The sequence below is a fragment of the Lissotriton helveticus genome, chromosome 8 (assembly GCF_964261635.1).
Source record: "Lissotriton helveticus chromosome 8, aLisHel1.1, whole genome shotgun sequence".
NCBI classification, from domain to species: domain Eukaryota; kingdom Metazoa; phylum Chordata; class Amphibia; order Caudata; family Salamandridae; genus Lissotriton; species Lissotriton helveticus.
The window spans coordinates 1,299,430,098-1,299,448,994 of record NC_136069.1 but is presented as its reverse complement, the minus strand read 5'-3'; the positions used below and the strand labels follow the sequence as shown (position 1 = coordinate 1,299,448,994).

The 18,897-nt window shown below is 43.9% G+C and overlaps 1 protein-coding gene across 2 annotated transcripts in view; it reads right to left on the bottom strand.

The window, feature by feature from the left end:
* Window positions 1–18,897, bottom strand: part of OTC (ornithine transcarbamylase) — a 248,363-nt gene that overhangs the window by 133,846 nt on the left and 95,620 nt on the right. For both annotated transcript variants that reach the window (XM_078658269.1, XM_078658268.1), the window contains exon 2: window positions 11,250–11,379. In XM_078658269.1, coding sequence (XP_078514395.1) covers window positions 11,250–11,379 — 130 coding nt within the window. The remainder of the gene's footprint in view (window positions 1–11,249; window positions 11,380–18,897) is intronic.

The window sequence follows — 18,897 nt, the reverse complement described above, 5'->3', positions numbered from 1 at the left end:
TGCTTTGCTCGCAGACTAACTTCTGAGGCCTAGTAAAAGGCAACACCAGATGGCAGTCCCGACACATGGCAAAAACCCATGTTTAGAAAAGAAAGTCGTAAGGAAAGAAACAATTTAGATATTGTTTAGGATAAGATATGTGCAAAGAAACTAAAGGTTAACGAGGTCCTGAACAGGGATTGAAAAACTCCGACAACGATCAGCTAGTGAAACTGGTTTTTGCAAAAGGTCAGTTTCAGGTGAAAAGGGTTACTCTCTCTCTGCAGTTCATTCAGAGTCAGAAAAACCCAAGTTAATATATGCACGAACTCAGAATGGCAGACCACTTGTTCGTTGGGCCTACTTCACAGGCCTACGTGAGGGCAAGACTAAAATGGAGTCAGGTTTGAGAATTACAGAACCACAGTCCTGGACCCCTGATGGACTTGTCCTGGACTTTGCCGCCCAGGACTTTTGGGGACCCCTTTGCCTGGCTCTCCTGCCCCCTTCACTCATGGGGGCTGCTTTATTGCTTATAGCGCTGGGAGAGCGCTGTATTTTGTCCCATAGCGCTTGGGAGCGCTGTACTGTCCTCGAAGCGCCAGGGAGCGCTTTACTTTCCTTCCAAGCGCCTGAGAGCGCTGCATTTCATTTATAGCGCTGAGTGCGCTTTATTTTTGCCCCCAAGTGCTTAGTAGCGCTTTTATTGTTATTTTCAAGGGTGCCCACCCCTCATGTTGTGCCTCGAGTGGAAATCACCGCCGCCTGCCCGGAGATCGTGTGAGGGGGCGCTGTGCCCGCCTCCCTGCCCAGGGCACCGCTGCCATTGGCGGCCCTGCGAGACAGGAAGCCAGGCAGATTGTTTGGTGACGTGGGCGGGGCCTCGAGGCGGTCACTTCCGCTTCCCCCCTGGCCGGGGGAAGCCTGCTTCTGTTTTGTTGTTCCCGTGTGGAGAGGGAGACCGGAAATGCTGGCCGCATGGTTGGAGCCCCGGAGAAGGAGAGGTGATGGCGGCGGAGGGGGCCCGAGGCACATTGTCGGTGCCTGGCCCCCGCCGCGGATGAAACCAAGACCGGAGCCTGCCTCAAGGCCTGAAGACAAGCCGGTGAGTGGGGCAGCTGTGGTGCGGTGGTGGAGGGGGCGTCGGGGCACACTGTCGGTGCCCGCCCCTCTAGAGCAGCACCAGAGGAGTGCCCCGCCGTCCCGGTGAGTGCGGGACAGTGTTGCTGCTTTGTTCACAGAGCGGCCCCGGTTGCCAGGGGGGCCGCTCCAACCAGTGGGGCATTTCCTTGGTGAAGAGCCTGAGAGGCTCACGGGCCAGTCCCCATTGTTTCTTCTAGCCCGAGGCTCTTGCGGGCATTGGTTGTTTTGAGCCCTGCAAGGCTCCAACGTAGGGGCATATTTGTTTAGAGAGCCTGTGTGGCTCAGAGGGGGCATGTTCATTTTCAGAGCCCTGTGGCTCCAATGTTCCGGGCATGGTATTTCGAGCCCAGAGAGGCTCGTAGGGGCACATCTGTTTCTGAGAGCCCAGAGAGGCTCAAGAAGGCGCCACAGTTGTTTCATCAGAGCCACGAAGCTCTAAGGGGGCCACATTTGTTTAAGGAGCCTGAGAGGCTCAAGGACATGTTTGTCTTAAGGAGCTAGATGACTCCCTCGCCCCCATTATTTCCCAGAGCCTGTGTGGCTCCAACAGGTTGGCGCAGTGCTGTACCCAGGGCCAGTGAGGGCCCTGCCACAGTTTTGCTGATGTCCCAGCTGCCCAACAATTAGTGGGCAGCTGCACCGTTTAGATCTTGTGATGTTCCCAGGTGCCCAGCAAGTAGTGGGCACCTGCACCGTTTAGGTTTTGCAACAGTGGCGCACCCCTGACTGGCGCTGCAAGGCAGCGCGCCCTGACATTCTGGACAGAGGGCTCTTTAGTCCCTTTATTAGATGGGGGCTGGTATGTGATTTTATTTAGGCGCAATGTGATTATCTATGTGATGGTAATTGCCTAATCTGAGTTTTGCGCAATGTGATGTGGTGCTAGGAAATGTAATGCATTTAATATGATTACGCACCTTGATCTTACACCTCTGAATGTTTTTAGGCATCATGTGTTTTTGCGCTATTGAGTTATGTTCTGGCACCTCTGAATGTTTTTATGCATCATGTGTCTTCCTTGATTTTACACCTCTGAATGTGTTGGTTTATGCATCATGTGTTTTTCCTTCCCTGCACCTCTGAATGTGTTTTTGGTGCATCATGTGCCTTGTCCCTACACCGCTGAATGTGTTTTTGATGCATCATGTGTAATGTGTTCTTGCTTCTACCCCTAAATGTATTTTATTCTTAGGTGGTTGTGTTTTGCCTAGTATAGTTTATACTAGAGAGGTTATGTGTCCATGCGTGATCTAGGCCTATGGTTATTAGTATTGCGTAGTGTGTACCTACCTTTACCAGTAGTTACTGGTTGTGATTTATAACTGTTAATTTGTGCTATAGTTATTCTAATTTCTAGAAGTGCTATTTCTAAGAGTGTTGATTGACAGTGGCCCATGTGGCCATGTCCTGTACATAATCCCTTGTGAATATTGACCGTGCCAGTTGGCACAATGTACATATGTGATTTCTATCTGATGTGGTTTTGACAATACAAAAGTTATTTTCATATAATCTTGTGTGGAGTTCCTTTTGTGATGTGCCTAGGATGTTGTTGCTGTTGTGTGCTGGCGCAAATGCTTTACACATTGCCTCCGAGTTTAGCCTTACTGCTCGTGCCAAGCTACCAAGGGGGTCAGCAGGGGTTATCTTGGCGTGTGACTCCCTTGCCCTGACTAGAACGGTGGTTTCTGCCTGGCTTTGGCGTCAGCCTTAGCTTACCAGAAATAGCCAGTTCTAACACTTACCATGTTGGAAAGCCCAGCATGAAAAGCCTGTCGGAAACCGAGCATCATAATCCCAATGGCGAAAACGCCATCCTTTGGGATTACGTGCCAGTCTCCGACTGCCCGACGGGCTCCTTAAACTTGTTGAAAGTCAGCTGGAATAACTGTCTCGTTTCAGTTTCAACCTCACACATTGTAATGCAGCGATCGGAACTGAAACCGCTATGAGGCTCGGAAAGGTCGGAGGTTTTCCAAGACTCATCGTAATAAGGTCCTATGTATTATATTTCGTGTGAAAGGGGTGAATTGAGAGAGGCTGTGGGGTGGGTGGCAGGACATTTTTTTTTCATCAGAGGGAGGAGGGCACATGCAGTTGATGTTTTGGATGGATGTCAGTAGACCAGGTAATATTTTTGATAAATTTGAGCAAGGTAGGAAGGTGATTTGGATAGAGGGTGGTTTGGTCATGTGGCGGTAAACCATGTTTTTTTAATGCAGGTGGGGAAGTTAAATTCATGAGATGATGGGTTTGAGTATCAGGACGTTAGGTTTTAGTTTTTTTTTCTATTTAGACAGTGATGAGAAGGACTGAAGTGTTGTTGATAGGATGGTGAGAAGACAGAAGTATTCATCCTTGGAACCACCCCTTCAACATGGGAGAACACCTGGTGGCCGACCGCCCTTGGAAGCCCGCCTACCCCTTCGGACCGTTCCAAAAACCTCGGCATATTGCTCGACTCATCCCTCACCATGAACCGACAGGTCAAAACCGTCACCTCCAGCTGTTTTAACACCCTCCGCATCCTCCACAAGACCTTCACCTGAGTCAATGAGGACAGTCACCCACGCAGTCATCACCAGCAGACTGGACTATGGAAACGCACTCTACGCCGGCATCAATACGGACCTACTCCGCAAACTCCAGACAATACAGAACACCGCCAGACTCGTCCTCGGCATCCCCCAGCACGAACACATCAGCCAACACCTAGGACGACTCCACTGGCTCCCCATGGAGAAAAGAGTCGCCTTCAAAATCCTCATGCTTACAAATTCCTACACAACGACGGAACCGAATACCTCAATGACAGAATCAACTTCCACGTAACCAAAAGAAACCTCCAATCTTCCACCTCGCGCTGGCTGAAACCCCGCGCATCCAGAGAGCCAGAGCAGCCGGAATATCCTTCTCTTACATTGCAGCCAGGACCTGGAACAAGTTACTGGTAGACATCAGACGCACCCTCTCCCTTAACATCTTCAGGAAGATCCTCAAGACCTAGCACTTCAGCTAAACAGATCTGCGGACCCCCCACGCCTCCCCAGCGCCTTGAGACCCTCACTGGTTAATAGCCAGCTTACAATCCCCTGATTGATTGATTGATTGATTTATGAAGGGGGAAGAATGGCAGGTACAATTTTACAAATGTGAGACGTGGAAAGGAGGGAAGGCCAGAAGGTGTTGGGAGTAGGTTGCAGGACATTACTTTCCCTACTTTTGCACTCACTGGAGTGGGAATAGTAATTTTTACCGCTACGCTATCCAATGCTTTCCCTACTGTTGCACTCTCAGTAGTGGTAATAGTAATGTTTACCCTTCCGCTATCCACTGCTTTCCTTACTGTTGCACTCTCAGGAGTGAGAATAGTTATTTTTACCCCTACGCTATCCAACGCTTTTCCTACTGTTGCACTCTCTGGAGTGGAAATAGGAATTTTTACCCCTACGCTATCCATCCCTTTCCCTACTGTTGCACTCTCTGTAGTGGGAATAGTAATGTTTACCCTTTCGCTATCCACTGCTTTCCTTACTGTTGCACTCTCAGGAGTGAGAATAGTATTTTTTACCCCTACGCTATCCAACGCTTTCACTACTGTTGCACTCTCTGGAGTGGGAATAGTAATTTTTACCCCTACGCTATTCAACGCTTTCCCTACTGTTGCACCCACTAAAGTGGAAATAGTACATTTTACCCTCCCGCTATCCTATGCTAAAAATGTTGAATATTTTTTTTAAATTAAGGTAATATATATATGTATTAAAAAATAAAAATGCATTTTTTTTACTTACATTAATTATTTATTAATTTGAAGGTTATTTAAGAGTTTTTAAGCATGTTTTAGTTAAATATATTTATTATTTTAATAATTTTACATTACTTTTAAGACATTTAAAAAATTCGATATTTTAACACACTATATTATTTACAACGATATTTTGGATTCAATATTTTTGTACTCACCTGTTTGTAGATAGGAATTCGATATTTTGGCATTCTATATTTTGGCAGGTCGATATTTTGGCATTCTATATTCTGTCAGTGGTCCGTCATGGACATGGTGGCAGGCTCCTCGATGTGCCTGTCACCTTGTGAATGACAATGCATGTGAGCACCGCCCGCCACAATGCTGGGAATTGAGGATGCCACCACCACGGTGGGGGTGGCATCCTAATCGCTGGTGCTGGACCACCGCACAACTGGCGGCCGGTCCCTGTACTGCTAGGGAGGCGGGTGGACGAAAGTCCACCAGCCATCCTAATGGGCCCCTAAGTGTCAAGACGGGGCGGGCCAATGCTGCAGAGGAGCAGGAACTGGGAACTGTGTGCTTTAAAATGTGCATGTCTCTTTGGCCGGCTGTCTTAGGATGACCAACCAGACATGCATATTTTAAAGTTTTCTAACCTAGCTTCCTTAAACAGCTGGGTTAGAAAAAACACATGCCTCCAGTGCTCTCAAGATCGATGAGAGAGCTTGCTGTATCCAATCCTGGTGCTGCTCTCATGCTGTAAGAGCAGTGCCAGGATTGGGTAGTGCATTTTCCTGGTCCGGTGCTTCCAGGAGGAGAGAAGACACCGAGGGTGGAAGACGGTGCGTTGCTAGTTAGAAAGGAAAGTGATTTTTTTTTTTGTGCCCCACATCCCACCACCCTCGGTACAAGCCAGTGGCCACTGCTGACAAGGAGCAGTTTTGAGTTGACTGCCGGAAAGACACGTCTAAGTTGCTTGCTTCAGTAAAGATCTGGGTTGCTCTATCACTAAGTCTCTGTGCCAGTCATTACAATAAGTAATGCCCTGTATGGACTCTTTCCAAACAGGATATGCCAAGTCTCCTTTTTAGAAAATTTTTAACTAATTTATTTATTTCCACGTGGATTTCTGTATTGATTGATTTACATTATAGGTGTTTGAATTTAATGGGATTTATTACTAGAAATTTGAGCATAAAATGTACTATTGATACGAGGCCAAAGGCTTCCACATATTGAACAATACTGTACAGTTTTTACGGCAAAACAAACTATGTTTCATTATTTGTAAATTGAGCACTGACAATAGCAACAGAAACTTTGTTTAAAAATGTAGCGCATCTGCTGGGTCATGGTTGACATTAAGAATGTGTCAGTGGACTTTTCGGTGAGTGCGGTAATTAGAAAGTTATTTAAGTCAAGAGTCAATCCGCAGACTAATTGTCTAAGGTCCAGGGAGCATGTTACCATACATTAAAGACTGTCTGGGATGGTCATGTCATGCAAGAAGATATGTTTCCAGGATCACCTCAAATTATGACGTGTCAGAAATAATTATGTTTATGGCCAGGTAAAGTTATTTGGAGAAGGGAGGCCAGGTAAAGTTATTTGTTGAAGGGAGGATAAAATAGATTTTGGTCAAGTGACTGGTTTTTGTTTTCCTACTTTCTTTCTAGATACTAAAATGCGTGAAGTCTATCTAGTTCACATCCAGCAATCTATGTTTCATAGAGAGCAAATAATTGTAGAAAATAGCTATAACATTTTGGTAGATAAAGGTGGGCACTTTGAAGGCACGAAGTGGTATGTGTGTTCACCACCTGCCTACTTTATGAATTTTTAAAGCAGCAATGTAAAATATTTGGCCACTTTTGGACCTGGCCATTTTTTCAGAGTTATCCCCAAACTTGTTGCCTTCCTCTGCCTGTTTTTCTGACCTTCTTTTTATTGTCTATAAGACTCTGAGCATTTTAACACTGCCAATGACTGGTAAAGTGCATATGCTCTCCCCTCTAAAACATGGTATGATTAGTTTCTCCATGATTGGCATATTTTATTTACTAATAAGTCCCTATTACAGTGCACTATATGTGCCCAGGGCTTGTAAATCAAATTATACTAGTGGGTCTGCAGCACTGAGTGTGCCACCCACTTGAGTAGCCCTTCAAACATGTCTCAGGCCTGCCACTGCAGGGCCTGTGTGAGCAGTTTTAAACTGCCATTTCGACCTGGGAAATTCACCTACTTCCCACGCCCAAACCCAGTCGTGGCCCATGCAGATAAGCATGGTGGGGCGGAGCGGGGGGAAGTGACAAACAACGGAATAGAGAAAATAAAGTAAACACATAGAAAAACCCACTTCGCCACATCGGCAAGTCGGCAATGCAGCGAGAGCAAGGTCAGTGGCTATATTTATTTATTTATTTATTTATTTTCCCTATTCTGTTGCTTGACACTACGATACCCCCACCCCCGCCCTACAGCGCTTACCTGCACGGGCCGCCACCGCCTAAACTGACCCTTTTATTACACGTGAAGCACCCCTAAGATAGGCCCCTCTGTAGCCCCATAGGCAGTGTGCAGGATATTTAAAAAGTAGGGCATGTACTTCTGAGTGTTACATGTCCTGGTAGGCAAAATATGCTAAAGTTGTTTTTCACTACAACAAGGCCTATCTCTCCCATAGGTTAGCATTGGAGCTGCCTTATAAAACTTCACAAGTGAATGTTGCAGTTGAGAGCCGATAGAAAATTGGAGTTTGGTGTCTCTGGACTCACAATTTAAAAAACATCTTTTAGTGAAGTTATTTTTTAAATTGCAGGTCAGAAAATGCCACTATTAGAATTTGGCATTTTCTTTCTTAACCATTTTGTGCCTCTGCGTGTCCCAAGAATACACGTCTGGGTCACTCTAGACAGTCACACACAAAGGAAGCTGAGGTGTGCCCTGATCATCTGATGGCCCATCACCAGCCTAATGGGTCTTCCTGAGCTAGAGTGAGTGGAAGGAGCTAACACTTCCACCTGAATAGGACTGTGCCTGTCCCCATATAAGGAGCTGCAAACCCCCTTTAGTGTGTCTGGAGCCGGGGGAAGGAAGGACAGGGTCTTGTGTACTACAAAGTCCTTTCTTTGAAGTCTCCGTACTTCAGAGTCTAAAATTGGAATAGGTACTGGACCTCTGACACCATATACTCAGAACACTTCTGGACTTAGGACATTCTATCAAGAAGAAGAGCTGTTGTACTGAAGGGAGGGACTGCTACATTGCTGCTTGCTTTGCTGTGTTGGCCTGCTGCCTGCTGCTTCTTGTCTGTGAGTGAGAGGACTGGACTTTGCTCTCTACATACTGCTTTCTAAGGTTCTCCAAGGGCTTTACTGTTCTTGTCTCCTGTTGCTGAAGACTCAGGGTCATCAAAGACTTCACCGGCATCTGGCTACCAACACCGGAGCTCCACTGCTATGAGTCATAACCTGCCAAGTGGAGTCAAACCCAGTCCTGTTCCATTTGGGTGCATCGACTCCAAAGCATCAGTTCCGAACAGGTGCATCTCTGCAAAACCAAAGCATCGCCGCTGCTTGCACTAAAGTCATGGACACCACTCACTGTATCTGCGATGCAATGTCCTCGACTTCGACGGAGCCCAACTTTGCCGCAGTGCCTCAGAAGAACCACTACTGCGTGAGTTTCGACTACTCATCACCTGCATCCGCGACGCCTCGCCTCCTCTGCGTGACACATCTTCTTTGATTTCCGACACATCCAAGGTAATGTAAGGGGCTTGCATGATTCCGGTGTCCAGCCCACGCTCCATCATGGTCGGACTGAACTTTTGGATTTGTACAGGTCATAGGCGACCAGATAGTCCCAGTTGGAGTTATGGACTTCTAAGCACTGCATTTTGATTTAATCTTTAAAAATTGAAATCTTGAATTGTGTATGTCGGACTCTCGTCGCTTTGGTCTTGTTTTACTCAGATAAATATTGTCTATGTTTCTAAACTGGTGTGCGGTACGTTTGTGGTTTTTTCGCTGTATTACTGTGTGTGCGTGTGCACAAATACTTTATACATTGCCTCTTTAGATTAGCCTGACTGCTCTGAGCCAAGCTACCAAAGCATGAGAACAGGTAAACTTAGTGTGCATTACACTTACCCTGGTTAGAGTGTGGGTCCCTACTTGGACAGGGTGCATATCTCTGCCAACTAGAGACACCATTTCTACTGTAATAGAAATAACAGGGCCACACAGCACTCGGATTATGTTTACATGGGTCTCAGTGCTATTACCAGCTATGAAGACGAGCAGAGCCAACAAGTCCATGCGTGAACATATCAATATTGCCACTTATAGACATTTTCTAAATCAAATTATTAGATCATCAACTTTTGTGTGCTTCTAAGGGCTTGATTTTTAAGTTTGGCGCAAAGGCGCCGGCTCCGCTGATCCACACTGGGCCGAGGACCGCCGACCATATGTTATGTTATGTTAGTTAATTTTAAAAGGCGCACAGCTACCCAAGGGTTTCCCGGCGCCAGCCTGAGAGGAACAAAAGAAAGAGAAAATAAATTATTGATTGAACAGCCAAGTTTCAAACATCTGCGAAAATTTCCATACACAGTTTCATTCTGAAGCGATATGGGGAGCGACAATCTGGTCCTCGGTCCCAAAAATTTAGCCTGAGTAGAGGAACGAAGAAGGCGCGAAGGTAAGTAAGGGTGGACTGAAGCATGCAGGTACTGAGATGCCATGCCAGATTTGATCTTAAACATATAGCTCAGGGCTTTGAATTTAATACGATTCTCTACCCTGAGCCAATGGCGATCACGAAGAGAACAAGAGTTAGAGGCCATTCTGGTAGCCTGGCAATGCAGTCTAGCAGCTGCATTCTGCACCACCTGCAATTTACGTGCCACATCCTTATTAACTCCTAGATACAGAATGTTGCCATGGTCCAGTCTAGAAGTGACAAGAGCCTGGACTACGGTTCTCTGAGTAGAACAGGGCAGCATCCAGAGGATTTTCTTAAGCTATTCAAGGATGATGAAGCAGGTCAAGGCCACCTTCACAGCCTGTTGCTTCGTTGATAACTGATCATCAATGATAAAGCGTAGATTATGGACTTGATGAGCAGGTTAAGGTAGAGCACCCATTTCAGAAGGCCAGTGTTGGGGACCCCAGAGATCTCTATTTCTCCCCAAAATCAAGACTTCCGTCTTTTCACCATTAAGTTTGAGCAAGTTGTCATGCATCCAAGTTGCAATTTTCCTCAACCCCGACTGGAGAACCGATGACTTAGACAACCTCTCAGCAGAAAGAGAAAAGATTTTCTGGGTGTCGTCGTGTAGGAGAATAGGGACAGTCCCAGCCTCTTTGGCTATCACCGCCAGAGGCCTAACGTAGACATTGAACAACAGAGGGCTAAGGATGGAGCCCTGAGGTACCCCATAAGGGGATGAGGGATTTTTTGAACGAGTTCAACTCATGATACAGTCGGTGGTGTCCTTTGCCATTCCCATGGTGGTGCCTGGAAAACAGGCACCGCCATGTGAACAGCGAAAAAGTTCCAGCATGACAGGAACGTGGACGTCCATGTATGCTGGAACTTTGTGGGAATATAGACAGGGCGGCACATGTGCCCCCTTGAATGTACCCCCATGGCGGGGGAACCATGGGGGCTCAGTAGGGCCTTCTTTGTTCCTCCACCGCCAACATTTTCATGGCAGGAATCTTGCCATGATATGCTGGCGGTGGATAAACTCATAATATGCTGGGCGGGATTGTGCTAGTCCCCACTCAGCATATTATGTTGTGGTGCTCCTGCGCCACCACCAGCAGCCGGCGGTCCTAAGCGATACGACTTTAACAGTCATAATAGGCAAACAGTGGACCACCTGCACTAGTCTGGTGGTCACAAGACTGCTAGACTCGTAATCAGGCCTTATTTTTGTACTTAAGCATTCATGCACTCACCTCCCACATCTCTCTCTGTCAGTAGATGACGAACCTAAAATTTGCTTCAGTGCACAGTAACCAAATTGTTCCACACTGAAAACTGCTTCTGTCGAGATGGTATTCATTAAAACATCTTTTATTTACAATTAGAATTGTCTAGATCCTGATGTAAAAGTAAAATTGTCAGTAAATTGGGGAAGAGGTAAGTGTTGCTCTTCTGCCACAATAAAACAGTGCTTGTAATACTGTGAGACATAACAGTAATCAGTCTAAACCGGCAGTAATCAGTCTAAACCGGCAGTTAACTGAAGTTTATGAACATGGTAATTATTTATATTAGGATTGGCTTTTTGAAACATGTTATTCCTTCTAGATGTGTCTGCTAATCCAAATGTCCTGTTTAGGTTTAACTCAATCCTTACCTCTCCTTTCACCTTTATTCTGCTTTTTAGGTCTGTCGCCACCCACAGCAGGTGTTTTATTTCCTCTGCAGAGTAGTTTTTTAGTGTCAGGAAGTCACGACCTTTCAACTGAGCATTATTTGTAGAAGACCTGCACAAGTAAGAAAGAAAGGTGTTAATCTGGACCGGATGTTGGTTTTAGACCATTGATGAAACGCATGTAATATACAGTTCAAGTTAAAGCCTCAACATATATGATCACTAGTTTCAGGGGTGCTCACATCCTAACATCTATCACCATTTCTCTATCACTCCATTAACTAGCCATGTGTGCAAGTTCTTATTAAAAGGGGTGTGGCCTAACGGCAAGGGCAGTCGACCTCGAATCTGGGGAACAGGTTTCGAGTATCGGCAATGACGCTCAACATCCTATCATTCTGGGCAAATCACGTAATCTTCCCTTGCCTAACGGAAAAAAATGAATGCGTGCATCTGTAAGCAATTGGTGTTCATGTAAAGCACTCTAATACCTTCTGTCGAGTTTGCGCTATATAATACTCAGGGCACAAGTCCTAACAAAAGAAGTGGGGGGACGCTGTCACCAGAAGTGACGTCACGACAGGAAGTGACGTCACAAAAGGTGGCTTGCGCCATCAGGCTCATTGCCTCCCCTCGCTCACCCCTTAGATGCGATTGCATCTGAGAAGGGAGCGCGTGAGAAACGTGCCGTGAGCTCGGATCTCGTCATAGAGAGGCCAAAGAGTTAAGTCCAGCTGTTTGGCAGGGGGGACAGCGTCCACCCGGTAAAATAAGTGGGGGACGCCGTCCACCCGCATGGTACCCCGACTCGAGCCCTGATAATACTACGGGGAAAAAAAGTTATAACATCTGAGGTCTGAGGGTGGTAGGTCACGCCTAGGTAAATATTGAGCAGTGTGTATTTGCATGAGTTAAGGCGAAGACAGGGCCCGCCTCCATTCCCAGGCAATAACCACCTTGGAGTGCCCTCCCCTTGCGCAATAATGCTTCTGTACATCAGTCCACTAGAATTTACAGTGCAATTCACAATACATTGTTAGCCTGTTTTTTATGATACTATGTAAATGAGGCACGTATGGTTTTTCTCTGAAGCCACCAGGGTATTCCACTGAAATGTAATGACTTAAGAGCTTGGCGAAGGAGCACACATAAAAAGATGAAAAAGGCTTGTAATGGCAATTTAAACTATTTATTAGAGAAGAAGCACTCAGGTTGGGAATTGTAATGAATTTCAAGGTTTTTTCACTAACCCAAAATTTAAGAACCAGTACACGTGAAATTTGATACTACATGTTAGGCAGAAAACCTTTTTCTCAAATGATATTTTTGGGAAATTGTAGAAAAGTTACTTCTTGCCAGGAAAGAAGAAATAAACAGATCCAGTATTTTCAAGGTAAACAAGCTCTTTATTCCGCATACAAGATCAAGCCTCTCCAGCCTCTGAATGCCAGTAAACCGTCCGCTCCCCCATTCCTTCTTCACCCGCCCTTTTAAAACATTACAACACACGCGACCCACAACATCCTTCACACACGCGGCAGCATTTGAATAGCAACACACCACGAGAGTATTATTCGTAGTTGACACGCACACGAGGCACACACGTCAACAACAAATAATAACACACAACACACATCCCTCCTTTTTTTTGTTTTAAGTGAGTACAAAATCTTTGAATTTAACAGGAGGTCTGCGGATTCTTGAACTTCTCAATAAATCAAATGAAGTAGAATCACAAGGTTCATTCAAAGACGTAATAGGCTCACATCCCTCTATATTCTTAGTTGTAACATCCAAGAATATGTTTGAAGAATCATTAACAGAAAAAAAAATTCCATTACTGAGCTTAGACACTCTGCTGAAGTTCCAAACACTTCCATCCATTACCCTTACTGCATTCCTGAATACTTCAATTACTTCTATAGGATCTTGTGTACAAAATTACCTTTTTTCAATCGCAAAAAATCTCCCACTTGAACAGAAACATCTCTACTTGTCTTCCTCTTTAACAAATCATTTTTCATTTTCATTTTATATGCATCAACTTTCCTACGAATTTCCTTGAAATCAACCTCTGCAAGATCAATTCGACCTTTATACTTGTTTTTCAACCACCAGGGTACTAACTGTGTACTAGGTTTACGCCCCCTTAATAGCTCAAAAGGCGATAGGAGCGCAACAGCATTTGAAGCTGTTCTATATGACAATAACATGGATTGGATAGCTTTGTTCCAACATAATCCCCCCTTAACAGCCAATTGAATAGCTTCTTTGACAACCCTATTAAATCTCTCTATCTGACCATTCGCTTCCGGATGGAACACTGCAATTCTCTTATGAGAAATACCACATCTTGAAAAATAATTCTCCAACTGCTTGCTAACAAATTGGGGCCCATTGTCCGTTACAACCTCATGAGGAATACCTTCCCTACAAAAAATGTCATCCATAAATTGTATAATGGCATCAGTGGTAACTTCCTTGACCATTTTAATTTCTGGCCATTTCGAAAAATAATCCACAAGTACTATTCCAAATAAATATTGTTGTGGTAAAATGCTAAAAGGCCCAATAATGTCAATACCAAGTTTATTCCAAGGCGAGACAGGTAATTCCACAGGTTGTGGAATAGTTGACAAAGCTTTGGCCGATTTATCACTATTCGCACACAATCCACATAACCTCACTTGATGTTCAACATATGAATCAATCCCTGGCCACCAAAAATTGTCTTTCAACCGTCTTCTAGTAAGTGATATTCCAAAATGCCCTTCATGAGCCAAATCAACAAATTTCTTCCTAAGACCAAAAGGTGGAATAAATGTATCCCCTCTTAACACAATACGGTGGCGGTTGAATTCCTGACATAGTTTGAATTCCTGTTTACTAATCTTTGCGTAAAATACAATTTAAATAGCTAATTTCTATGTATGCCAAATGCATATCAATTAATAACTTCTTTTCCCTCCTTTATATTATGGCATATGACACGCTGAATTGTTTGTGCGTGTCACAGTAGTTTACTTACAGTTGTTCCTGTAGTTCACAGCGCTGGCGTTGGAATTGGGTGAGTATTCGTCACGTTGTGATTAAGATAGAGTTTACCCAATTCATCGCTAGGAAAAGAAATCACTGAAAACAATCCAAATTGACCCAGAATGTAAGAAGAATGATGAATGGTCATTATGAAGTAACAGGATTGGATGATGAATCTTTATCCAATGAGATTTGCATAAATCGTCCAATGAAAAACAGTAAAATGCACTGTTTATGGTGTTTATCCAATAGCGAGCTTGCAATGTATCCAATAGACGGAACAAGACAAATTAACTTCCGAAGATATCCAATGAAAATAAGCAACATAAAATAATCCTCAATTAATTTCTTTTAAGTTACCAATTATCAGAAATCCAACGCAGGAGTACGTTCCCGATCGTCGCCAGTGTAGAAAAGTTACTTCTTGCCAGGAAAGAAGAAATAAACATATCCAGTATTTTCAAGGTAAACGAGCTCTTTATTCCGCATACAAGATCAAGCCTCTCCAGCCTCTGAATGCCGGTAAACCATTCGCTACCTTCTTCACCCGCCCTTTCGAACGATCACAACACACGCGACCCACAACATCCTTCACACACGCGGCAGCATTTGAATAGCAACACACCACGAGGGTATTATTCGTAAGTTGATGCGCACGCGAGGCACACGCATCAACAACGAATAATAACACACAACAGAAATGCTGCCTCATGATGCAGACATAAAGCTCAGTTTTCACAAAAGTCCACAAAACAGGAGTTGTTTTTGCTGCTAATTACTAATGTTTCAAGCAAACATAAAAATAAGACTATGAACAATAAAACTGCAGATGTAAAACATACAAAACCAGTGGTAATTAACTTTAGCAAGTGCAGCTATGTAAAGATAGGGTATAGTACCAGAAAAGGCACTATCAGGGAAGGATGTTCTGAATAAAGATGAAATATGGACAAAGTAAGGCTTTACTACAGAATCAATCAAAAGAATGCTACTGCTATAGATCTAATGAAACTGATGATCCCAAAGGAGTTGGCTTCCTTTTCAACTGCTTGTACATCCCTGTTCGGTGTCAGTGTTTCAGTCTCCATGTCCCAATTCAATGATTTTATGGTATTATGATTTAGAGCTCCTAGGAGTTCAACATAAAACCATATACAAATAACTCCAATTTACCAAATCAATCACCACTTAAAAACAAACTAGAAAGACTTAAAACGCCAGAGATTACGGTTTTCATAAAATAATATAAAAATCATTGTTGCATTAAAATGATACAAAGGAAGGATGTAGTCGCAAAATCAATTTCAGAGTCCTTTCCATTACAAGACTAACAGGGCAGGGCAAACCGAATTATACCATAACATTTTTTGACGACTTTGGCTGTATATTACGAGGATGCTAAAAAGTGAAAAAATGTATTTGATTCAACAAAGACTAAACAAAACAAAAAATTAAAGTTCTAAATCGCGAATACGTACACCATAAGTAGCAGCAAACAGGATGACAAAAAGTGCAAGTTCCTGAACAAGATAACAGATTCAAGAATTCTTGAAAAGTACTGATTAATATTCAGTTTATATGCAAAAAGCCTAACAGATAAAAATGTTCTGGCTAAATGGAATACAATTGCACATGGCGGTATTCATAGCAGCATACGAAAAGATGGACATGCAAAAGCGCAACTACAGTACCAAGTTCATAAACCCTTTTCTGTATAACCATAACGTAATCAATGGGAGACCTAGCATATTATTGAATACTTTAACAATTTCAACTGTCAGATAAACACGACCCGATAATGCTACTCGAAGGACTCATTAGAAATTGTCCAGAGAGAAACCTAAGCATCTAACTTCAACTAAGCGGAGAAACATGTCTCAGTGTCCATGTCTCATTGTCCCATGTGTTTCATCTCTATGTCTATATGTGAGAGCCTTTTTGCCCATAACATCTTGGCCATGGCATAATTCAAGTATTCCATTAGTGCTACAATACTTCTCATTATCCTCATCCACAGGCATAATGTGGGAAACTATGTGCACTCTTTGTGTCAGAATGTGTAGCTCATAGTAAGTATCAGCCTACCTTCTTGCAAGCTTTACTGGAGGATGATCCAGGGGTATAGATGGAGATGTATTTTAATCCCAGTCCCTGTCACAGTCCTTCACACTGAGGTTCTGTGAATTCTGAACCCGTTTCATAAAGGTCATGGTTTCGTTACGAATTTGATATTAGCGAACCGTAACTAGTTAGTACGACAAGTATGAGTGTTTTCATCACGTTAGACTGATGGATTCACTACGTATTTAGGGATTTCGTTCTGAACCCTTGGGTTCCATTTTGTGAATGGCAGCCATTTTTTGGTTGCCCTCATATAGGCCGATGACTGTGGCTGAACAAGGCCTTTAAGTACATGTATCTCCAGTTCGTGCTGACTCCTGTTTGACCTGAGTGAACTGACCCTGTTGCCTGAAGCTGACCTTGTTAAACCAGTTCCTGCCCTTTAGCTGATCAAGATTAAGGATCAGAGCACAGGACATCGTAAAACTTTATTGCACTTTATTGCTTTTCATGTTTACAATGTCATTTTCAGTCGGATGTGATTTTTAACTACAACTACGATCATGGTCCTAAGTCAGCATCCCCCATGGAACTTAAATGTTTTCTTTTAAATGTACGGTCCCTCCCTAAGCATCAATTACAAATCTGGGATCTGATTTTTAATCAGCAGCCTGAGATATGTTTCTTCACAGAAACTTGGTTGAAACCACATACTATAACAGCGATCTCATTAGGGGTCCCAATAGGGTACAGGATCATACATGTGGACCGTCCCATTAAGGCTGGAGGTGGTTTAGCCATTATATTTAAAGATATCTTTAAAGTTGTAATTTTAGAACAGAAGATCACCTCCCTGCTGGAAATTATATTTTTTTAAATTAGCTTAGCCAGTAACATTACATGGAAAGGTGCATTAGTATACCGTCCACCAACTTCCAACCCAGCTTTTGCTCTGTCTCTCTTGGAACTACTGGATTCTCATATTAAGGCAAAAGAGGATTTTCTCCTTCTTGGAGATTTTAACATCCACATGGATAATCCCAAAAATCCTGAAACAATTCGGCTAACTGGGGTTCTGTCCAATCTTGAATTAATAGCTATGAATAGTGGTCCCACGCATGTAGGTGGCCATACTTTGGATTCCATTTTCTCCAATGGCACTAGGATTAGATGCCTGCTTGCTAAGGAAGTCCATTGGACAGACCACTTTTTAATTGAGTTTTATTTGATGGGACCAACCAAACGGAAGTATAAGACTCCTCCCCGTCTATTCTCCGTCGCCAATGGCACAAAATATCTGTAACTAACCTTCGTGAATATTGGCAACACCCACTATTATCAGACGAAGATTCGGCTGATTCAGCACTGGAAACATTTAATAAATCTCTTAAATCAGCCATTGATACTCTTGCACCCCTAAAACTCCACAAACAGTATCCCCCGACCAAACAAGAAAAATGGTATACCACTCATCTTAGGAAAGAAAAACAGAAATGTAGGCGACTAGAAAAAGCATGGAGGAAATCCAAAATTGGAAAGGAAAGGGAAATTTTTCTAGAAGCTCAGTCAAACTATTATAAACATATAAAACTGGCAAGAAAAAACTATCTTTCCCTTCAACTTACCAAGGCTGGTAACAATCCAAGGGAATTATTTAAAATTTTGCAAAGTTTTGTGAAACCCATAGCCTGTGAAAGCCCGAATGATGCCTCACAAACTCTTTGTGATGAGATTTCCAGGTTTTTCGAAGACAAAATTAATCTCATCTATAACAAAATTGTGGCTTCGCAAAATCTAGGAGGAATATCGTCCCCCCCCTTTGCATGATCCATTAATATTAAATAAAAACTCTTTTCAAACAATTCCACCAGTTAGTGATTCTGACCTCCCACTCCTCATTAACCACATGAAAACCGGCTCTCCTAATCTCCTCCCTGCAAAAATGGTGCCCCTTTTGATTTCCATCTTGGGACCCTCTATTCAGTCTGTAATGAATACTTCACTGGCAAAGGGACAAGTCCCTAGGGAGTGGAAGATTGCGGTGGTAATCCTCATCAGGAAGAAAGCTGCCTCCCCCTGGACGGATCTCTCCAACCTCCGCCCCATCTCCCTCCTACCGTATATCGGTAAGATGACAGAGAAGCACGTAAACACCCACCTGTCTAACTATATCGAGGCAGCGGATGGCCTGGACCCATCACAATCTGGGTTCAGGCCAAATCACAGCACCGAATCGGCCCTACTTGCAGTGTCTAATAACATCAGGATGACACTGGATGATGGGGGGTCTATGATTCTGGTGTTGTTGGATTTATCCGCTGCCTTCGACACGGTGTCTCATGAAGTGCTTCTCGGCCGTCTGAGGGATGTGGGGTTGGGAGGAGTGGCGCTGTCCTGGATGGAGAGCTTTCTTTCCGGCCGTTCCCAAGAAGTCAGGTTGGGCTCCCATACATCCATCTCCAGGGAGCTCACCAGGGGGGTGCCACAGGGCTCCTGCCTAAGCCCCACATTATTTAATGTGTATGTGGCCCCC